This window comes from Toxoplasma gondii, chromosome VIII (genome assembly GCF_000006565.2).
Source record: "Toxoplasma gondii ME49 chromosome VIII, whole genome shotgun sequence".
Taxonomy (NCBI): domain Eukaryota; phylum Apicomplexa; class Conoidasida; order Eucoccidiorida; family Sarcocystidae; genus Toxoplasma; species Toxoplasma gondii.
Window position 1 is genome coordinate 6,790,745 of NC_031476.1, and position 23,394 is coordinate 6,814,138.

Sequence of the window (23,394 nt, forward strand, 5' to 3'; positions counted from 1 at the left end):
GGGATTGGCTTATTGCTGCTTTTCTTCTCAGCTACCACGTTTAGTTATTCTGAGATTCAGGGGCAACCGGCTCCTTTGTCATCTAGTGTTCTGTGTTTCTCGTGCTGCCCTTGCCGGCGGGCGTGCATGCGCGCCTTCTGAAGGTGACCTGCCGTAACTGACTGAAGGGGACAGGGGCGTAACATCGGTTTCCTCGTTTCCCAGTGATTGAGGAAGAGAACAGGCATATATGGTCATCACCACAGGAAAGCGTTAAGTCGTCGTTTCGTTCGCAGAATGAGGAATAGAGAATCTGGCCTGTGAAATGTAGAGGTCATGTGGAGAGAGGTAAGCCTTGCGCTGTGGTAGCTGTCGCCGATGCGTCTCGATCTTGAAAATGATAGTCTTGCAATAATACCTGTGGACCATTTTCGTTGAAAAAGTACACATCACCGCCTCCCTCATGTGGGTTGCTTCTTTTCTTGAGATGATACAGGCAAATCCAGGCTAGACATAACGTCGCCGCCGAACCATGTGATTTCTGAAAAGATTAGCAGAAACAGGCGTGATGCGCCTGTGCAAGTGTATTCACCAGTCAACAGTTCACGATTCTGTGGGTGATTTGACACATGCAGTCTCTCCGCAGTGGAAGGAGAAGAGGAGACGCAACCAGCTGAAAGGCAGAGCGAAATTCTCTAGGAAACATTGTTGGGGACAAGAAGACATTTAGCACTCACTCGCTGTGAGTGTTGACGATTGGTTACAGGGCACTCCCTGAGTTCCCAAAATCGGAAGTTCCTCTTCGTACACAAAAGACATATGATACCATCAATTGAAATGACCAATTAGTGAGGCACTTGCCGAAAACAGCCGCACGAAAATCGTGATCACAACGAGGCACATTGCCGTCCGCGTGCGCGGCGTTCCGTAAACAACAACGCTACCGTGACCTTCCTCCCGTTTTTTCTGTCATACTACGTCTACACACACGGACAGCAGAATAGTCCTCGAATCATTCGTCGCTTTTGAGTTGGAATAACTTTCCCCTCTCGTGCACGAAATAGCAGCAAAACCTACGTATAGCGCTGACGAGTGGACTGTGCATGCCTTCATCCTGCGGCGTGCAATACCACAACACCGGCACGGCACTAACCGGGGTGCGGTGAGAAAGCGCTGGTCGATATCATGCATGGAATGGTGTGTTTCTTTCCCAACTCGATAAAGAAGTCGGTGACTGATTGAAAAAGAGCATATGTAATACACACTGTTTGTTTCATATTCCAAAAAAATTGCAGCTTTCGAGTGCGGCGTACGGCGCCTGGGTGTAACGGCTCTCGTCAGTAGAAGCCGTCGGAGCTTGGAAACTCACACCTCACCGAAAGGAACACCAGTCGGATTTTGTGTTAATGCAGAGAGGTACCCGTGAACTTAATCTCGCAATACAGAAGAAGGCGAGAGACAACCGGAGATCGTCACACAAAAGAAAGGGGAGCGCATGACTCAGGCTACACAGCAGCTCCAGCGGACGGGAAACGAACGCTCACGCACTTTGGCTATCAAGAGCTCTCTAATTCCAAGATATGCCAAAAGCTTCCGCATATATTTTTCTGAGATTAGAGAAGCGCCAGCCAAGGCATATTCACAACCTGTACATGCGGCCTTTCTGTGACAACATTCATGAAACACGAAGCCTATTCCGCCCACTCTTTGCAGTTGACCCATGTGAACCCATGAGTCGCTTCCTCTGCAGGGGTGTAGCTCGTTGAAAGAAGGTACTACCGGCTGAAAGGCTAGAAGACAGGTTGCCCATTGTGGGTGATCTAGAACCATACATACCACGTCAAGTTCTTGATTCACAAGCGGCAACAAGAATTCATATTCGTTTACTATCAAGGACACAGTCGCACATACGATCATAGGCTTCTGTTCTGCTGGAAGGAGCTGTGGAATCAGATATGAAGTGCGAATGTGGATCATGCCACAACAACACTTTCTGTGACCTAAATCGTTGCGGTCGGGAAAACCTAGGCGGACCTCCGTATCGATGCTTAAACCAACCCCTGAAACTTGACGTTTGTCAGCAAAGCTCCCTGAGAAGGCATTGCCATCGTGGTATATGCTGGTGTGATCGACTCTTCCTGTCTACCTGAGACGTCGGAAACAGCTACAAGTCCGTCTTCCCTCTCCCCAAAGTGACATGCGTCCCGACTCCGGCTCTACTCCAATTACGGCCAGCAGCGCTTCTTTCTCGTTCACAAGCAGACGCGAGAAACTTCATCTGCTGAGTCATGAATCATCCCATAGGTAGAAAAACAATGCGTGCGGGTCAGTTTTCTCGCCGCTACAGACCAGGAGAATTTGTCCAGTTTGTACAGATAGGTTCCCGGACAGTGTAGATACCAGAATATACATGTTTGCATGGTTATAAATGCAACATGCATATTTCACGCCTTTCACACGTATAAATCCTTTCATTTATAAATGAATATAGATCACCCGTGCAACGGTTGGGAGTGAAGAAACCGCATAGTTTTGAGATCAAGAACTCCGCGTGTGATGTTGAACGCTTGAGGATGAGTTTTAAAAGAATCAAAAAATCAGAAATTGAAGAACCGAAAGGGAGATGAAGGGATCCCAATATACGCTCTTTCATTGAATCACTACCCCCAGAGAAGCGCTCCTGTCTCCAACTAGATAGCCAGGCACGGTCGCTCTCTCCTGTTGTCTTGCCGCTCTGCTCTCTCGCTCTCGGCCCTATCTCCTTTGTCCCTTCCCTCGACCTTCCAATCTTTCAGCTCGGATATCGAAAGGCCTTCAATCGTCCTCAGGAGGGGCATGAGGGTGGCGCGAGGGCGGCTTCTCATTTGGGTCGCGTGGCGGCTGAGAAAAAGCGAACGACACGGTAAAAATCACGCATGTTTTTATCTGCAGACGCATGTCTACAGTGACGGTGTGCGCTCTCTCGTCATGTCCTTTGGTGCACACAGGGAGGCTGCACACAAAATAGCACTGGCGTTTGATTCGTACCAGCGCCCACCCTGAGTATATATGTGACGATAAAACAATCCTCGTCTCAAGCCTACATCCGGCGAACTGGCTAGCCAAATAAACACTCGCAGCCACTGAACCGTATTTGCACGAGCCGGTCGGCGATACGCTGTCGCAACGCATGCAGACTTCCTCTCCTCCATGTTCTGTCAAAGCCTGTTGCTGGGCGGCTCAAGTGCACCCGTGTTGAAAGCGGTGGACATTAACCAGTGAAAGACTAAGCACGATCGGGATCTACGCAAACACACACGGAGAAAGGAGCGCTCTCCTCTGCAGTATACGGATACAGACAAGCCGTTTCCCTGTCGCCAAACTTACATTTGGGGGGTTCTTGCTAAGGATAAAATTTTTGTAGAAGAAATGCCCGGAAAAGACTCCTACGAATGCGGAGCCGACGACTGCCATCCACTTCGGTCCGTTCAGGGCGTACTTGACAGGCATTAACCTGCTGTGGAAAACCGCGCCTGTTCCTGCAGGCTGCAGGTACGGACACCACATATGAAGGACGGCCCGAAGGTTTCAATGAAAAAGTGCCCAGATGAAAAAAATTGAAGGCAGACACAGGCGATGCGCGAAAGGTGTTCAGTCGAAAACGGAGAGCGACGTTATCACGCTGTATTCCACACACAGTCGCCCCGTGTTGGAAGGCGCAAACGAGAGCGGGGACAGGTGAGACCGAGACCGGAAAGAACGAAAACAGGTTCCAGAGGCACAAAGGTCGGGTTGCCTGTTATAATCTCACGAAGGAAAAATGGACGTACTTGTTCGAAGATGCGTCAGAAGGAAAAGGTTTCAACTGTTTGCGAAAAACTCGGAGGCAACCTGCACACGGGGGAGACGACGACACGAAGTGTAGCTTGCCCCAGTTGCTGACAGACAGGTTTTTAAAAGGACTCACCGCAGTTGGCAAAGGAGTGGCTGCATCTAGCAGACGCCTTGAAATCCGCTACAGACGAAAGAAACACAGAATCGCACGGAAAGAAAGATTCTTTTGTCCCGCAAGTGAAACCGGCTGTGCATCACCCTTCGCCGAGGAACCGCGCAGGTGTCACTGTTCACGCGTGAAGTCAGCCACCGCGCCCGCCGAGGAAAAGAAGGGCCGAGAGACGAAAAACTGTCACGGAAAGGGACGACGCAGACGAGAGAACAGAAGAAAGAAAGGCATGCAGATTCGGAACACGGCCAACATCGATGGCCGTGTGTTCAAGAGTCTGAACCTACGCCGTGCGCAACGGAACAGAGTACCACACATCACACTCACGGATGCGGCAGAAACACAGGCGAATAACAGTATCGTGAAGAAACAGACTCAAGGAAATATCGAATGCAATCTTCAGTAGAAAAAGCACTTGTGTGTGTATTTTCTGGAGAACTTTGTGCAAGTAGGACCGGCCACAGACGGTGCCTGTTGTGAACCTCAGGCATTAGCAAATCAAAATTTTTTACAGAAACACCTGGAAATTGATTGCTTCCGCGTCATTCAGTTCTCTGTACTCTAAGCAGCTCGTGTTCAGACGAAAGGGATTCCTCATGCGGAAAAACAATACATTTCTACAAATTTGCGTCTTGCGGATCTCTTACCGCAGCCATGTTTGCCAGACGGTCATATAACGTCGAGGTTTGTTCTCCGTAGCCCAGGTGTCGGTCGAATGACGATGTAAGCAGCGACACTTCGTCAACTTCCGCGCCGAAAGAAATCTCTCGGAAAGCTCTGGAGTTTTGCTTCAAGATGACTGACGGCGCATGCAAACGGACAACCGCAAGTCTCCTGCTGGGCTGCTTGGCCTCGCGCTCGTTTCGTCCTTCCCTCTTGTTCATTCCGTTCAACTCCTGTTCCAAGGTGCCCGCCTGGTCCCCCTCGCGGTCGGGTTGTCGGGTTACCCTTTCGCTTTTCCGGGTGCTCGCGCGGCTGCGTTTGTCTCTCGCAGAAGCCGTTGCCCGGCGGACCCGGTGCCGAACACAGTGGTTCGCCTTATTTTCGGAATTTCGGATTGTCGTGCTTGTGCGCCTCCTGTCTCCGCAGGGCGACAGTCGTCCCTTCCTGTCGCTTCTGCGTCCGCTTCTCCACCTTCGTCCCTCCCACGTCCGCGTCGTCCCCAAGTAATGTTCATGGGGTAAATGTCCCGTCGAGAATGCCCAAGGCGACGAATCATATTTTTCTTTCTTCGCTCTCGCCACAGTCGCTTGGACTACGACGCGCCGTCGTTCCAAGCAAACTGCAGTGTGCGCTGGTACCACTCTTTCCCAGTCCCGTTTTCGTTTGACCCCGTCTGTGGCAAAGCAGGACGCCTGTTCTCTCGACCCAACTCCGTGCCTCTCTGTCGATTGCCCTTATCGCGGGAGGTAAAGTTCCGCACTCCATGGCCCAGTGATTGTCGCGTGCATGTCACCGTCCATAAGCATTCCATTGCACCGAATCAAGTCTCGTCACTATCCCGATGTTTCCATTTTCCCCGCTGGAGGGGCACTACACGCATTCCTCCTGCCTCATTTTTTGTCCCGACTAGGCACTGCTTGGCCACGCGCGTTTGTACTGAACTCGATGTCATTGTGTGCCGAATGCCTTCGTAATTCCACTGGCGGCGCCGCTATATCTAGTTCGTCCGTGTCGCAAATTTCCACACGCATAGTAAACACATGCATGCATCCGCTTGCATGGCCTTGTCGCGGCACGGACCATCCGAGGACACTACAGTATTTGTTACAGCTTCTGGCTTTACTTCTCTCTATATACATAGGTGTATACGGACTTTGGCTCAGAGATACTTCGTCCTCGTTCGTCGGGGAGATATAAGTGGCCGTGGTTGTGTCCAGGTCGTGTTGTCCGTTACCCATGTTGCTGTACCAGTGGTGTTTTTGCGTGGCTTGTTGTTTCCGTGCAGAGGTTGCTTACCGCCTACCAACTTTTCCCTAACGTGAAGCAAAATGGCGTCCAAACCCATTGAAGAGTGAGTCTTGGCATTGGAAGTTTTTGGAAGACTCGTGCACTGCAGCAACGTGTAGAGATAATGCGTAGAATACCCTCTTGAAATAGTTCAGTGTTACACATGTGTATAACATTGTTTTCAGATCCCGGTCGCAAAAACGGAGTGCCTTCTCAGACATCTTCTGTTGTTGCACTCCTAATGAAGGGGCTATCGTGCCCAGTGACCCAATGGTCTCCACCAGTGCTCCAGCACGCACCAGTGCTCCAGCGCGCTCCAGTGCACTTCAAGAGTAAACACCACACCTTTTCCCACGATTTACGTCCTGTAGCTGCGCAATTAATATTGTAAAACATTTTTGCCCATTTCGTGTCTTCAGTGGGGTAGTAGAGTACATTTGGGGAAATGCACCATGAGTCACACATGGGAGGTCGGAACAGTTCATTATGGGTGAAAACCCGCGTAATGTGTCTTATGTCTGGTGCGTGACAGCTGATTTCGCCTTTCTGTGAGTTCATTCGTGCAGAGTACACGGTGGGTCAATTGCCTCGCAAGCTGAAGATACAGCTATATATTCGTGCCTGTGTTAAATGGCTTTGAAAATGGCATGATGTTTCGTTGGAAGCGGAACTGCATCGTAGTTATCTAAGGCACAAACCAGTACATCGTTAACTTCTGTCGTTCCGAGCGAAAAATCGATGGCTGCTTATAAGATTAGAAACGTTGCATGTTCGGTTGTACATCGCTCAGTCGCTGATCAGAAAAAATAAGATAATGGCTCCTGTTCTGAGTGTTTACCTGCAGCTACGGCAAGGGCAAGGGCCGTATTGAGCCCATGTATATCCCCGACAACACCTTCTACAACGCTGATGACTTTCTTGTGCCCCCCCACTGCAAGCCCTACATTGACAAAATCCTCCTCCCTGGTGGATTGGTCAAGGACAGAGTTGAGAAGTTGGTAAGTGCACTTGAACGGCTATTGCCGCCTCGGGAGTTCTGGTTTTTGCAGATCCACTGAGATTATGGAAGCCTTGTAGTTTCTCGTGGTTTAGCACAGCGGGGCACTGTGTTTGGTTCACTGAATGGTCTGCTGAGTGCGCCCTCTTTCTCAGGCGTATGACATCCACAGAACTTACTTCGGCGAGGAGTTGCACATCATTTGCATCCTGAAAGGCTCTCGCGGCTTCTTCAACCTTCTGATCGACTACCTTGCCACCATACAGAAGTAAGCGCGCACAACAGACGATGTTTCTCATCTGCTTGCGGTGGTGAGCCGTGTATCATAGTTGGTGCCGGGTATCAGGGCACGCTACGAATTTCGGGAAGTATTCGGTGTGACTATGTGTATTCGCGACATTTGGAAGGCGTGTGTTCTCATTGACTTTTTGCGTTGCATCCGTTTGTGCCGATTTTTCACAGGTACAGTGGTCGTGAGTCCAGCGTGCCCCCCTTCTTCGAGCACTATGTCCGCCTGAAGTCCTACCAGAACGACAACAGCACAGGCCAGCTCACCGTCTTGAGCGACGACTTGTCAATCTTTCGCGACAAGCACGTTCTGATTGTTGAGGACATCGTCGACACCGGTTTCACCCTCACCGAGTTCGGTGAGCGCCTGAAAGCCGTCGGTCCCAAGTCGATGAGAATCGCCACCCTCGTCGAGAAGCGCACAGATCGCTCCAACAGCTTGAAGGGCGACTTCGTCGGCTTCAGCATTGAAGACGTCTGGATCGTTGGTTGCTGCTACGACTTCAACGAGATGTTCCGCGACTTCGACCACGTCGCCGTCCTGAGCGACGCCGCTCGCAAAAAGTTCGAGAAGTAAACCCTGCATATGTAGAAAAGTTGTAACGTTAGTAAACGTAACGCACGGGTATAATAGCCATTTAATGGCGCCGTATATTTTTCACTCCCCCTCTCCGATAGGAGGAAGAAAGACGATCCGTCTGCGAATGTATATTACATCGACCGGCCATAGTACGAGAAGTGGTGCCGGTACTGTTCTGTCCGGGGGATGTACCATCCTATTTTTTGTATATGTCGTTCTTGTCGGGGAGCAACAGCCCATCTTCCGGCTATTGTCTCGTATCAGTTGTGAAACAGACTGCGTTTTGCCGAAAATGAGTCCTATGTCCGATGGCTATTTGTCCCGCTTCGTACCATTTCGCTTGTCAGCTGTAATCAACCGAATTCATTTGGCGAGACATGATTCCGATTAAATTCTTTACTGCGCGTGCTCATGGACCAACCCCTTATGGGGTCAATATCGAGGCGCCATGACAGGTGCTATTTTCCACATTTTTGACGCCAGACATAACTCAGCACTTGGGCGCCACCAGGACATATAGTTCTACAAGAAACAAGGTCGTAGCGTCCAAAATGTGCTGCCCCCCTTGTAAGGCCTAAAGTGGTCGGGGCAGTGGTGATGGATTACCGCAGCCTGCTGAACAGATGGACACGCAGCTGGTACGCAAGATAGCGAAAAGCGTGCGAACTGTCGGAAAACCTGTGTGATGGGCTTGTCTTCGGTACAGCGCCGTTCCGTGGAATACCTCCTTTTGGCTTGGTGAAACGGTTTTGCCTGGGTCTCTTGTAGATCACATTGAGGACGCAACTGGGTCTGGTGCAAGACGACAGACTCTGCGAAGAGTGCAAGACATGCTACCAGGCACTATGCAATCAGATGTGTTTCCCCGAGGTGTGAGATTGGTCATGAGAAACAAGATAGCAAGCTGTATCTGACTGTAGCCAAGAAGCGGTTTAACTGCATGGTCGAAGACTCATTTCTGGTCGCGGCACATCGAACCAGTATCTCCGGGCCTGAGTGTGCGGTGCAACGGCGTTTCGCCACTCTCCGTTCCTTCGTCTACCACAGCAACTAGTTACCGAATTAAGGTGGAGGAAGCTTCACTGAGAAAGTTTGACGTTTACACAAGTTGCACGACTTATCTGTTCTTGCAGCATTTGTTAGTTCCTTGCCTTCTGCAATCTATGTCAACCGGTACTTCCATTTTTGCGTCGACGAGTTACTACACTTGAACTCACCACCGGAAATCTTTCCAGAATACGGATTTACCAGTAGCATCAGCCGTTCTGAGGTAATATACAAAGTAGCCGTCTAGGAGAATACCGATCACATTTTCTGAGCATTGCCGCCTCTCGGATCCACTTCTGCGATTTGAAATTTTATTCACACAATGAAGTTCACCACTCCCGCCTATTCATTTGACACTGCAGGTGAGAACAACACAACAGAATTTTTGAGTTGTTTTACGGAGCTTTCTACCACCGGCGTCCATTTCCGTGCAAGTCACAAGTGGTACACAGTTGGCTTATGGTGCCTCTTAGTACAACAAGGCTTAGTACAAGAACAAGACACGTATGCGTGCTGCAAATGCTCCATGCAGATGTGTGCCACACAATGACTTCGCGAAACAGCGTATCTGACTGCCAGCTCTCACTGTGGTTACCGTCTTCCCACATGCTGGAACTTTTCGGCTTTTAAGAAACCAAAACTGCAATCGCTCCCCTTCCAACAAAGTATAAGACGTTTGTTAACGCTTTATAAAATAAGGTGCACCGTTGTAAAGCTTTTGTTTTTGGTGCCGACGCACCAGTGAGGGACCTCGGCAGAGCAAGAGGCGACACAAAAATTGTATCAACAAAGAAGACTAGTCTCGTAAAGACACAAAAACTTCACGTTTCTCACCATAGTGAAAGAGTAGAAAAGAAAGCGGCGTCTACGCGACAATGAACTGAATAGCTTCAAGGTTCTTTCCGTCAACTGTAACATCAACGGAAATCGGCCTTTCTTCAGTATTATGGGAATGACAGAACCAAATGAAGAGTAAACCCTTCAAAGTCGCCGGAGCCGGACTTGACGTCCGTTCAGTTGCTCCCAAGTCAGAAAATCATCAATGCGCAGAAGACGCAAAACACCAGAGTCTCTCACGTGTGGCGGTCAGACTGGTTGTCCTCAGAGAGCACATGCAGTTCAAATTTGATGACAATAATACAAAGAACCTCTGTTTTTCCATTCTGTTTTTAGTCGTTAGCGTGGGATTGATCGCCACCTCGACAGGTGAGACCTATTTTGTGAAAGAAAAGTACGGAAGAGTGCCGGTGCTTCGACAGTTTACCGGCGTGGTGACTCGCCACTCCAAGGACGCACACCTGAACAACAACGATTTATCTATGCCATTTATTACTACTATCACACGGCTGGAATGTGTCTTGTCTACGTGAAGTGAAAACATAAAATATGGAAAATATCTCTCGCACGAAGCAGCTGCAGTCTGTGCCGAATAAAACAAGGGAAAACGTCTAAGTAGATTCGTTTTTGACACTCTTTCAGTAGCCAATTGAGGCTTCCGTCTGCCCACAAAAAGGTTTTTGGTGGTGTTTTCCCAACTGAAACAAATCCGGTTTGGCCTACACTCTTTCCTGTCAGAGGCACATATTCACGTCATATATATACATTTACATAGGTCGATCAACTTGAATAGTAAAGTGCCACCAGTATTCCGTCTATTGGGCATACAGGTTATACTAACCAAGTGTGGTGGGTGGTTGGTTTCCTTGGAAACAGATGCAGAATGAGATCTGGGTAGTGACTTCTGACGTTTCATCTCACTGGCTGCAACTTTGTCCGGCCAATTTTGTTCTGGACTTCACCTGCGCGAGCAGGCGCCTGTTTCGAAGAGCACTTTTTGGACTTCCGGTGTTTCTTTTCTTACATTAGACATTTTGGGGTTCCATGCGTTTCCGATTCAGTGTGGCTTATCCTGCTCGGCGCTTGTCCGACGATATCGTCATTTAGCGGTATTGTTGTTCCGCATGCAGATCTGCCCATAGGCAAGTTCATCATTCTTCAGCTGAACTTAATTCAGCTGACTGGCATGCAAGTGTACATGCACATACATGCGCATTCATACAACAGCTGGAAAACGGTGCTCTGAGATATTCGTGGATGTGCTGCTATAGAATCGCATGCCTGCGTTTGCAGAAATGTCAAAGCCTTCGAAGCAGCTGAAGCGAACTCCCAAATTTCTGATGTATACATCAGTGCTTTCATAATGAAAACAACCAGTCTGTGATAGATATGACTACGATACATTTTTAAACATTTTGTGTGTGTATAAAAGTTCACATCTGCATCTGCGTGCATCCGTCTCGGTGTATACTTCTACTCAGGACTAGCTGTTTTTATTCGTATGAATCGGCACTGTTGACGGAAAATATGTGTAATAGTTCGTTCTGTAAGGTCTGCAGTTCTTTGTGAAAACACGCTAACGAGACAGTCCACTGCGAACTCCATCCCCGATACGTCGGACGTGTCGAACACACCAGAAACGTGTTTCTTCCTTTCCAGCCTCCGAAAGAAGACTGGCAATATGCTTTGGCCTTTGCAAGGATTTACCTCTACGAAAGATTGTTTTGCTCTGGCGTATGTTTACCGGATTCCCTTCAGGTCTTCCATACTTGAAGTATTATTGGTCAGTGAAGGAGACAGGCGATCCCTTGAGCAGGTGGATCTCTCTCGAACGCCTTCCCGAAAACGCGCTCCAGACAGACGCCGAACCCGCGTACTGGGTGGGGGTGAAACAGCAGTACCGTTTAAATGAGAATTTGCCTACTATTTTGCGCAGAATAAACGAAAACGAAAAGGAGAATCTGGTACATGCTTGGACCACGCAAAGCGGAGACAGCACGCCTTCTCTTGCGGAGTGGTGCGGCTGGCACCATCTCGCAACCTCAGAGACTGAGAGCACGGAAGAGCCCCCCCTGACTCTTGCACTATCCTTCAAGAAGTATGAGTTTTCTAGCAAACATCTTTCGCACTACTTCAAAATTAGCAGCAAGAAGTATCCTTTACTAATGCTGAACGCATGTAAGAGAAAACTTGCACAGATCGTCTGCAAATGCGTGGAGCCGCAGGGACCTGTCAACGAGGCGGTGGAAGTGTACGCGAAATTCCACATCCTGTTTCTACGAAATACACGACAAAAGAATGTGAAGCCTATGTGGAGACATAGTTTCCCTTTTGATGCACAGTTGTTGTGAAGCACTGGTGGCCTCTGTTCGTGCCGCGAGAATGCATATAACATTGCTCGAGGGTTTTTCCGTGCTGCCCAATTCGATAGGTTGGAGACGGACACGTGCGACCCTGTGGAAGAGTGCTGTTGATACTCAGATACAGTTTACGTGAAGACAGATGAGTCAGATCCCTTAATCTTCGGAGCAAGGCCGGATCATTTTGCTAGCCTTCAGACGCTTCTGGAGGAGATAGCTGCAGAGGATTCAGATGATGGACCAGACCTCAGCAGCGAGTGCACCATTTGGCCACCTGGAGTGGAGCCCAAGCCTCAGCTGCCATCGATGGTTCTGCCTCCGCCGACAGTTTGTCCATGGGAAACTAAAAGCCCACAACTTTGAGGGCTGACTGTTTTTGCTGAGCACCAGGCATCACAGTTGAGCAGAGGCGAACTAGAGATGGAGAATGACGCGAATGAACAAATAGACATGTCAGTGGAGAAATAGTGAATATGCCACAAGAAAGAACCAATGAACCAGAAACTGCCTCAGTCCTCGACATGTCTTCCAGTGCTTTACCCGAGTCACCTCTTGTTTGTGTCAATCAACGATTTACAGATAAGTCGGCGTAAATAGCATGTTTCCCTGATAAAATATATAATGCAGATGCCCACCTGTTTGTACCATATATATATATATATATATGTTTTGAAATACTGGCCTTATCGGCCTATTGTGGAATTGCAGAATCCATGAGTCTATTCACGATCACACGATTGGGAGTAATTCCTGGGTGTCCAGTAGTCACCAGTGCCCATAGAACGTCCAAGTCATCAGTAAGCCGTGGACATCAGCCCCTGACGAACATGCCTTGCAGCGTGGGTTGTATTGGTTTCTTTGGATTCGAATGAAACAAAAACAAATTCATTTACTCCAGTCGCCGTACCAGCACACGCATTGGAGATAATTGCTGCTGTGCTGTTGGTCTTCAAAAAACCCACTATGTCCACATAAGCCTTTCCTTATGGACCTAATGAAGCCACTAATCACGTTTTAACATGCATGCTACAACGTCCCTGCAGCCTCGGATACGTGGGAAACTTTTGGTGCACTCCCGTCCTTTGAAATCCTTCGACGCTTCTGCATTGTAGTTCTCGAGCAAAATTGCACCCCAGTAAATTTTTGGTCCCGTCTTGTTTGCCACTCTCACAACAGCAAGATTCACGTGCGTTCACTTGCCTCAGTTTGCATGTGCTTCTGTAACCAGGACAATACGTTTTCAGAGAGTGTCAGCCGCGGTCAGTCACTAACACCAACTTCGGTTGATGCTTTACGTTTAGTTTTTATTTTTGTGCCTTACGGGGACTACTCAGTTTCCGTCTCCTCGTAAAGATCCTTTCTCAGCCCCGTTTGGAAAACAACCACGCCTGCCCGTTTGTAGGGTGTCAGAAAATGAGCTTCATTTCGTTTTCACTTTTTTTGGATGACGCCATAACATTCTGTTTACGCTAAGAGAGGCTATTCGGGAAGTGCCCTATGGAGTCGGCAGAGTTTAGACGACACAGCTTGAGCATGTGACGAGGGGAGTATGATACCTCTGACCCCGCGAGCTTCGGCATGCTGCCCGGAATTTCAAAGAAATAACGAGCTGTTCTTTAAATAACGCCGCTACGAAAAAGACATTCTTGTTACATCGGTTTCAATACCGCTCCTCGCTCCCTGCCAAGCTGTTCGCACCACGAGCTATTCCCTTCTTCCCTGAAAACACACGAAGCAAAAGCGAGAAGCGTTGTGCGCGATCGATATGCGAGCTAGCTCAACTAGTTCTGTGTCACAAAAACTCCAATGGGTCAGACTTAGGGATATCCGCGACGATAACTCTAAGTCGTTACATTTCGCAAAACACAAGTTTCCCTGTTTGCTATATAGTTCGAGAAATACATCTTTTGCACCACGTTTCAACTCAACTCTGTCAAGCGCAGTCCTACCGAGCATGCCCCCCGTAGAAGCTGTTTTTACATATCACCCCCCAGTCTTTCATGAATGTATGGTGCCGTGTACCCTTCTCGAAGATCCTTGATTAATTTTTGGCACTCCAAAAGTCGTTCGCTCGCCTGCATATGGACAGAGAGAAGCGGATTCTTGCATCGGAAAGTGATCATCGCGTGGGGTTCGTGGTACTGACACGTCGATACTAGCATCGCCTGTTCGGCTGGCCAGAGGGTGGGTCCCGGTCAACTGCTCGATCCCACTGAAGACCGCGACCATATTTGAGCGCGGAAAAACTTACGGCAGTGTAGTTCTCCTGGAGCTCTTTATGATCAACCTCTAGAAGACGCAAAGAGGCTTCCAGTTCTGCGAAGCGGCTGACAGGAATCATGCTTTCGACGGGTCTCATTATGTCGACGCCCGGCACCAAGGAAAATCGACTGCTTCCCTCGATACCTGTGCACCATAAACATACGAAACACTATATTTTTCGAAGCGACAGGCTTTAAGCGAGCTGAGGCGAGCCCAAACGCAAAGTCATCCAACAAACATGCACTTGACATAGCAACCTCACCAAAATAACTTCGGCGATAAGGGAAAATATCCTGTTGTATGCCAGGTGCGGCACGTACTAGCCGCAGCGATCCCCTACCCATAAGAAGTATAAAATCGCACAGGAAGATAGTGGGGTATATTATTGAGTATTGCCCCTGTTGTACACTCTACATGCTCGTAAACTCAAACACATGCACGATCCGAGCTAAAAAATGGCTTTCCATTACTACGGTTATTTCATATACAAGACAAAAATCCTCAATAATTTTTTCGTAGATAATATATGTCATTCATGAATCTAAACGACAGGGAGCAAATGTGTGGAGTCTCTCAGGTCACAGAGGTGAGGGGCAGGTGAAATAGCAAGATCAACTGAAGGCCGGATACGCCACACGGCAAGAATCCGATCCTAACATTATCACCATCCGACAGTTGTATTAGAGGATCTCTTTCACCTAACACAGACGGATTGTCCCATATGAGGTAGTATGCACTCTGCGGTGTCCGGATTCAGTTTATTTGTTGAACCGAGGTAGATGTAACTTCATCCACATGCTCTTTCGGAGTGAACACTTCAGACACAGATGAGCTTATTTAAACACTTTGCCCCAGTGTTCTACCTGTTTCGCGGGCCTGCGGGTTGGCCGCGCTGTCGCAGAAGTAACGCGCAAGCACGTGTTCTAGTTACACCTACCTCCACAAGGGTAGATTCGCTCCAAAAATGGAGCTTTCGATGGAACTGCACCATCATGCATCCAGTGAGGAAGCTCGACTCCGAAGACGCGATCTACAGGCCGAACAGATTCTATCTCTCCAAAAATCCAGCCGAACCGTTCCAAAGACTGAGCGTCACGAAAGTCAACGCACAGGAAAACACACATATTCCATATAGTTTTTTAACCGCCACAATTCTTACACTGAAAGACACGTGAACGAATGCGTCGCCGGATTGGCAAGTACATGGGCGAGCTGCCGCCTCTTGGAGCACCATAAGATAATGTACGTTTGAGAATTGTTAATTAATTGGCAGGAAGGACTCGTGAGACATCGCATACCGTTTTGACAAAGGAAAAGATATCGGGAACTTCCGCATGCTTTGTATACGATTTCAGTTGTTCATCGAGAAGAATCGACCGAACGGAAATGTAGGAGGATCTCGCAACCGCTTCCGCAATGCGCAGTTCATCCTGAAGCTCTTGTATCCTGGACGCAAATGCCACAGGAATCAGGCGCACTTTATTAAGCTGCTTCCGTGAAACGTACTACCACTTCCAGCGGGAGAGAGAAGGCAAGTCACTCGAGAAGCGACTCTTTAGTTGTTCACAAAAGCTGAACTAACAGGGCACTCTGTGTTGTTGCTCAACACTGACTATTTCACCTGCCTGAGAGTACGTCTGATAGCTAGTCCATGCCCATGCGAAGTCTCACTTTCGTCGTTGGCCTTTGGCCTCTTCCTTGCCCATTTTATGACCCATCTCGTAGAACTTTATCTGATAAACAGCATAAGAGTCAGGCACTGAACCGCGTCCGAAGCTATAACCGGCGAAAGTGACGAGATAAAGCCTTGCGTGCTGAGTCAGCAACAAGAAGACTCACAGCAGAATCATCTTGGCCGCGGATGCATGCTTTCTGAGAATTTGGGTCTCACCTTGTTTTCGCTGCATAACAACCATTTCCTTAAGAAATTGAAAATATCTCCAGCCTCTGCCACTTTCCGCACCATTTTCAGCTGCAAAGAACAAAACAGAAAATCACTGAACCCGGACAACGAAAAGCATCTGCACTTTGATTTCACGATGATTTTACTCGAATCTGCTCCCGGCCTGGACAGACAGGTACTCCTGGGACTGAATCCTGACTGAAAAAGCTCACCTTTTGACCGAACTTGTCCTCGATCTCGTGGAAATGTCGCGTGAGCGCTCTGTTCTCTTCCCTGAATCAAGAAGATAAATTAGTACGGAAAGAACGTGTTTCAAACTATTCTTGGGGGAAGCAGGCAGTCGCTACGGACAACTGGCACCATGAGATAGCCCATAACCGAAGGTTTCTTCATCTTGTATTGCCACCGCAGGATATCTTCCTGGCGTTGTAACACACGGTCGATGAAAAACTCAACCATGGATTTGCGAGAGAAATAAATTTATTACTGCGACGAGCCGTCGATTTATGGTGCCTACAGCAGAACCGTGGGCTGACACTCACCAATCACACAGTTTCTCGTCAGGCCAGCAGTGAGACGCTGCACAGCAGACCATCTACTACCCAAAGCTCATAGCCCTGCAACTACAATGGACCCGTTCGTTCAGGCAACTTGAAGCGTCCTCCCGTACCTTAGCTTCTTGTTTTCCAGAGTGAGCCGCTGATTAGAGCTCCTACTGCGGGACGCGACAAGAGCGATTCGTGCTGGATTATCGTTGGCTTCCTCGAGATCTCTTAGAAGCTCCGTATACCTGGTAGCAAGCTGCCGGTTGTTTGCCTCAATACTATTAAGCCGTCGTTGCTGTTGACTTGCATGCTCCCGTAACTCCGACAAGGTCTCCTGGAGAACCGCCTTCTCTATACGTGCGCATGCGACAGTCCCGTTGAGACAGAATGAACTCGCGTGCAGCTACCGCAGATGGCACAAAACGTGGGCTTTTCTGATTCTCCCTTGGCCTTCCAATACACGACAGTCAGAGCTCTTGCAAAGAGCCATGCGCTGACCCGCGTAGTGTGGCAGAGTTTCTTTGGATCCCCCAGACAAAAGTCCCCTTCAGACGACAATATCATACAACACTTTGTGAAAAGCTGTGCTCTGTAAGCATGAGCAGGCTTAACGGGTTCACGTGGCTGTGCGAGGAAAATCATGAATTGGTGCGGCTTACGACGTAACTCCTCGGCAAGCTGGCACTGTAGTGCGGAGATCTCTGATACTTTCTGGTCAACGTATTCAGCCGCTGCTTTCTCCGTAACCTCTCGTGACGCCTGAAGCCTTCTTGCCTTCTCTCGAAGACGCTGCATCTCCAACTGCGGTACACGGGCGGAAAACAACACAGCTCGCCTGTATCATAAGACTGGTTATGTTTTTTCTAAGTTAGCGGACAGACCCATGACTACTGGGATATAACCTCACTGTGCCAAAAGTGAAGATGAATAGCTAAAGAATGCAGCAGCTACGGAGCCCTGAAATTTCGAACGAAGCTCTTCAAGCAGAACGAACATGCCTCATGGCATTGCACCGGCAGATATTTGTGTCATCGGCACTAGCACGATCCACCGGTCGAGAAAGTCCGCATGACGAATGTGGATAAAAAAGACAGCTTTCGATGGATGATGATGATCGGAACTACAACTGAGAGAAACACGAATTTCAAGACCCGCTGTTACACTCGGGAACACCCGGCGACCAGAAGTTCTGAACACTCTTTCCCTCCGTGTTTCATACCCCTTCAAACTGTGTAAGCAGGAGACGCTAGCACCTACCATCAGTTCCTGCCTCTCCAATTCCAAACTCTCGAGTTGTGCTTCTTGCTTGGACACACAAATGTCCCTTTTGTGCTGGTCACGCTGCGCAAGGGACAATTCCTTCCGCGATTCCGCCCTCAACCGGTCCGCCTCTGCTCGAGAATCCCGAAAATTCGCTTCCGAAATGGCAGCCTTCCATGATTGAGCTCCTCCACGGGAAGGCAGAGCCATAACAAGAGGGACAATTGACTTGCCATAAGAACGATCCCTCTTGTTTGTCACGTACACTATATACTCGCCTTCCCTAGCAGGAGGCAGGCTAGGAATCATCTGAAAACAGTTGCAGCATAGTCACGGAGACGACAGCTGAAAAATGGTCACGCCGCGCGAGCTTTACCGCTAAAAGAGACAACACGACTGCCCTTTCCGTTGACGGCTCCGCTACCATGCCCTCACCGCGTAATCAATTCTGCTTGCGACGGAAAGGAAGACATCGTAGATCCTGAAACGTGTCCAGGTAGCAACAGGCATCGACCATACAATTAACGCCGACAAATGAGCTTCATCTTCTACTTTATTTATTACTACGTCGATCCCCTACACAGCCATTCCCTTTTGATCTTTGGAAGCCTCTGCAATACACTTTCGCAGTCGAAGTCCCATTCGTCTCGCTGATAATTCTGAAGGTTCTGCCGGGCAGGGCAGGAGATAATGTACAATAGAAAGCAAATCACGACGCATGGTCGAAAGATGGCCGCTCAGTGGACCGTCATCTTGAGAGAAAGGTGATTCAAGAGTTAAACGCCGCATCACATAGTACGCAGCCAACCTACATGCTTTATTAGGGCATCCTTGGCCGTGAGAGCAATAACGTCGACATTCTCGAGAAGATATGCACCTTCAAACGGAGCGTCGCTGTGTGGCGCGAAACCAAACAGATTCGCCTTTACAGTACAGAAGCGCTTCACCCATTCTGAAGCTTCGGTTTCTTTTGTGCCCACGGTGACGGACTCTCCGTCAACTGCCGCGCTTTGCGTGTCATTTAACAGTAGAAACGCCTGCCCCTTTATTATTGTGGGCACATCAGGGGAACGGTAGACAGCCTGGAAGGCCTGCCCATCCAGCCAGAAGCCTCCCGCTGCCATTATGGACGCGATCACTTTTAATACACGACTTATCACGTGAGGCGAAACACAATCGAGGAAAGGTGACAAGACACAAGGGCAGTCTGCCTCATTGGCTGCCTACGCATGTGGGTTCGAGACGTTCGATGGCTGGCTCTTCATGGATCAACTGACTGGATAGGCGAATTTCGACAGATAAGCACAAACATCCACGAGACACGAAGACGATCACTCGCAAGCAAGCAAAATGACAGAGTGACACTGGGGAAAACCGTCAGTATCGAATTCTGCCGAGAAACGAAGAATACCTGCCGAAGCAGCTGATCTCCTTCAAGGAGTTTGCGAGTCCTTCTCTCAAGGAAAAAAGAAACGTCTCAGCTCCGGTCCTCTTCATTGCAAGCACAGAAGGCGAAAATTCGTCCGAACGTGGGAAGCTATCATTGTTGATGGAGAAATATGTCTCTCGATACTAGGTTAAGGCAAACACAATTGAGATTCTAGAACCTGAAAGTGTGTCGGCACGGGAAAAAGACGATTCACCTGCTTTGGAGTTTCTTCTTGCGCTCCTGTTCTTAACAAAGCCGATGATACGCTTGGCTGGGGGACCCGCGCGACCCTCGTCCGGCCTCCTGCGCGCGACATAGTTGACGCATATCCTTCGTCCTTTCCACTGCAGTATTTGCCTGTCTTTTCAGTTTTTCGGTATTCTCGTCCTAATTCTACGACTAAAAAACACTCAAAAATACTAAGGACGACTTATGGCTCTGTGTTGCTACTGAGTCGCCGCCCCTCACCGCCGTGGACTCGATGAGTCAACTTGGTCCGTAGCTGTCTGCAGCTAGACAACGCTTCTTTAAGGACTAAACATCGATTCTCCTGTTTTCTATCACGTGCACAACGAATGTTGCAGCCGAAGAAATACACGGTGCAAATGTTTCTGAGTAAAATGTTGTATTCTTTGTCTTCAGAATATCCGGCTTCCCCTTTTCTTGGATACTGCCTTCGAGCTTCGTGGCAGCGACAAACGACATTCGCTTTTTTGTTGCTGACAGTGGCACGGAACGCCATCTGCGTTGCATTAATCTTTCATAACCACCGTGACGCTGTGCCTTGAGACATATGTGTAGAAAGAACACTACGGATCAACCCAATATGTCCGAGCGAAATAAGCTGTCCTTTTCAATCACACGAGTCCGTTTATGGAAATGCCGTCGAGAGAGGCACCAGCCTCGGTTCGAGATCCGGTGAACGACTAATCATTTCAGTTCGAACAAACTACCGTGCAGAAAACAACCTCACAAACACCCGTTCTCCTGTTCCTTCTTGCGGTAATCCCTCAAGCAGACTGCTACGCAGGTGCCTACGGTGAGAGAAGTCACAACCGACTGCAGCTTCTCACCAGGATCGCAGCACCTCAGTAAACGCTTTCACCAGTAACTGAGATGCAGCTAACAAGTCATGCGGGCATCACTGAAAAGTGCTCAGTTGCGAAAATGTGGGGCTATATATCTAGTGTTTCTACAGTCGTTCTGCGAAGTTATTCTGCGTGGCAGTCGTTGCATTGTTCCCCGTACCGATCATAGATGACACGGGTCAACATATAGTTACTCACCCACTACACAACCTTGATAATCAGCGGAAACAACAGTTCCATCAATGCTCCTCGCCTCTGGCAAGTAAGTGAGAGACTTCGGGAAACCTTCGTAAGCACTAAGGTTTGTCGGAAGCGTCTGTCCCAAACGGTTCTACACGGACCGAAGAGCTAGGAAGCTGGATCTTATCTGCTCCCATATTGGACAGGTACATAGACAGGAGTCAATCTTCGAAAAGGCACGTCGAAGTCATTTTGTTCTCCCGGTTTTCTCCACTGACTCAATGACATGTTTTTTACTAAGGCAATAGCAAACTGGAAAGTCCGTGTCACGAAGGTAACGTTACCCTCTAGTGTGGTTTCGTATCTAAGATTCACATACCATTGGCAGTCTTCCGGGCACCGTCGGAAACGCGAGACCGCAACAAGGCGCTTGAATCTCTAAAAGTCAGCCACTTTCTGCCTCGACTTCTGCTTGTTCTCGCACACTTGGGAGCAAGTGTTTAGCTTAGAAAAGAGGTACAAGGCATGCCCTATGTTTGTTAATCCGCCTACCCCGTAGAACCGCCGTTTTCTTGACACTGACGCTCACGACACAAAAATATTTTTCGTAGCAACAACAGCTGACATCCGGTGCACACTTTTGTACGTGGAAGGTCTGATAGAGTGCGACACTGCGATAACAAAGACGACCGGGAGATGAGACGCGACCACAGTTCACATCAAAACGAATTAGTGTAATTTTTGTATCTACTCGGCTTCAGTTTCGTTTTACATTTGACGGTTTGGGTGGGGCTGACAGTTGGCGTCTGGATTTTGCCGCTTCCTTTAGTGACCGTGAGTATTCTCTATCATTAGAATGTAGATACGTCCGACTCGCTTGGAAGCATTGGCAGGTAATACGAGTTTTCTTCTCATCTCTAGCAGCTGGCTGCGACAGGGGCCGATTCTTGTTTGGCCAATGGCACCGCGGAGTTACGGGAATTCGGTAGGCACTGAAATTGCACATCAACGTCGGTCTCCCTCTGGTGGAAGTATGTCGTGGCGTCTCGTGCGCCGCCTGCGTCGGTATCTCTTTCATGTCGAGGATTGCTGGATGTTCGCAGACGTTCCGAAATCTTCGGGCGTGAAAGGCGGTGTGTCTTTGCCAGTCTTCCAAAGTATACAGCGGCTTCGCCTCGGCTAATTTCCGGTAGGTAAATTTGTTGTTATAGGCAATCCGTTCTTCCTCATCCTTTCGATTCTTCCAGTTAAGACTGGCAGGACCTCTGGGCTCTGAAAGCGCCGCAGTGCACGGAGACCGTACCATTATCTTGCACAATTTATCCAGAAGCAGCTTGTTGTCTCTATCGATCTCCTGGAATCTCTCATGACTCTGAGTCTCATATTTGAGATTTCGGCCAGTTCGGGGAGTACGACATGGAGGGCTGGTCCGTACGACTGGCTTAACAGCCTTCAGTCGTTCCTCGTGTAAGCGCTGCTCCAGCTCCACACGTCGTTTGTAACACACGCGGTTACCTTCCACTATTGCACGATACATCCTGAAAGACCAAACAGCAAGCGTGGGACCTTCATAAGTTTCGTTGAGGCGAGTCACACAGAACTCTTGTTGAAAAGTTGAGGGTCAAATACCTGCTTGATTCTGGCGAACTTCTGTGTACGCTGGATCACAGTAAGAGACACGGTACAGAGCGTCTCGTTCGAGCATAGCTCATGTGTCTCTGTTTGCCGTCAGCGATCATGTCCAACATGTTTTCTAGAAGCATGAGCGTCCCTGCAGTGGAATGGGGCTAATCGGTTGCCCTGATTCCACCGATGCAAGCTGGTGGCCCGTGAAGGAAATTACGTATTCGGAAAATTTGCCCCGAAACGAGAGTGTCCCTCAACAAGGCTCTAAGGAGTCCATTCTCCGGTAAATGGCGTGTGTGTATGGCATCTTGTTTAGAACAAGCACTCAGCAATGACGCGAGGTGTGCGGCACAGATGCAATTTCATCACTAGCGGTCCGCTTGATGGTTCATACACGGTCCAACTCTCGAGGATGATCGGACAGCACGAGTTACCAGAAAGACGCTCAAATGTTAGAGCCGGATGTATTGTTAGCTTGCAATAAACACCATCGCACCTGTACTCTATTTGTTGTAGGTGCCACCGACAGTTCGTCCTGTGTTTTATGACGGCCGCTGGTCGTATAACAGCACACATTCCCCAACGTGGCACATGCAAGCCCCCTTATGAAAGCCCCGAAGTCGTCAGACCTGCAGACTATGTGAAAAGAAGCCTCCGATGGCGACGACACAAATCCATGCAACTGGGATATTTCGTAGAAGCTTCCCTTTCGTGGGACCTAAAAATGATCTTATGCGCAAAAACAGCAGCAAACAGTACCGTGTATCTATGTTCGTCCCGCGAGAGACATAATTCAGATTGATTGCATATATTTGTAGAGATGGTCATACAAGTTTTACCTTATAACTCGTGCCTCAAGTATCACAATGAAGGAGGCAACCGACTGTGCGTCTCTATTCGAGAAACACTATCAATTCTTCTCTTTAAGTCTTGCCGGGTGACAGCACAGCCTGGCGAGAGGGGGCAAAGTGAGGGAAAGACAACAGACGGCAGCTGCCGTCCTTTATGATTTTATGCTCCGTGTACTCGAAAATGAAAGACAGGGCACTAGAGTACTCAACATACCTCGTAGCCCCCGTCA

At 48.8% G+C, this 23,394-nt stretch overlaps 4 protein-coding genes across 4 annotated transcripts; 1 reads left to right on the top strand and 3 right to left on the bottom strand.

Moving 5' to 3' along the window:
* Positions 1–2,321: 2,321 nt before the first annotated feature.
* Positions 2,322–4,852, bottom strand: TGME49_200310 (hypothetical protein). The gene is made up of 4 exons (XM_002371912.1): positions 4,609–4,852; positions 3,926–3,973; positions 3,346–3,504; positions 2,322–2,859 (listed from the first exon to the last, which is right to left on the bottom strand). Exons 1-4 carry the CDS (start codon positions 4,843–4,845, stop codon positions 2,794–2,796), a joined length of 510 nt encoding a protein of 169 aa, XP_002371953.1. The 5' UTR covers positions 4,846–4,852; the 3' UTR covers positions 2,322–2,793.
* Positions 4,853–5,093: 241 nt separating this feature from the next.
* HXGPRT (hypoxanthine-xanthine-guanine phosphoribosyl transferase HXGPRT) lies at positions 5,094–8,187 on the top strand. Its single transcript, XM_002371913.1, has 6 exons — positions 5,094–5,370; positions 5,910–5,975; positions 6,097–6,243; positions 6,756–6,909; positions 7,064–7,176; positions 7,371–8,187. Exons 2-6 carry the CDS (start codon positions 5,953–5,955, stop codon positions 7,771–7,773), a joined length of 840 nt encoding a protein of 279 aa, XP_002371954.1. The 5' UTR covers positions 5,094–5,370; positions 5,910–5,952; the 3' UTR covers positions 7,774–8,187.
* Positions 8,188–13,669: 5,482 nt separating this feature from the next.
* TGME49_200330 (hypothetical protein) lies at positions 13,670–19,632 on the bottom strand (the record flags this gene model as incomplete). The annotated part of the gene is made up of 12 exons (XM_002371914.2): positions 18,803–19,632; positions 17,988–18,299; positions 17,390–17,531; positions 16,856–17,081; positions 16,398–16,458; positions 16,174–16,254; positions 15,954–16,015; positions 15,581–15,728; positions 15,220–15,367; positions 14,272–14,426; positions 14,043–14,095; positions 13,670–13,739 (listed from the first exon to the last, which is right to left on the bottom strand). Exons 1-12 carry the CDS (start codon positions 19,112–19,114, stop codon positions 13,670–13,672), a joined length of 1,770 nt encoding a protein of 589 aa, XP_002371955.1. The 5' UTR covers positions 19,115–19,632.
* Positions 19,633–21,444: 1,812 nt separating this feature from the next.
* TGME49_200340 (hypothetical protein) lies at positions 21,445–22,576 on the bottom strand (the record flags this gene model as incomplete). Its single annotated transcript, XM_002371915.1, has 1 exon — positions 21,445–22,576. The coding sequence occupies exon 1, from the start codon at positions 22,222–22,224 to the stop codon at positions 21,445–21,447; it is 780 nt and encodes a 259-aa protein (XP_002371956.1). The 5' UTR covers positions 22,225–22,576.
* Between the last annotated feature and the right edge of the window lie 818 nt (positions 22,577–23,394).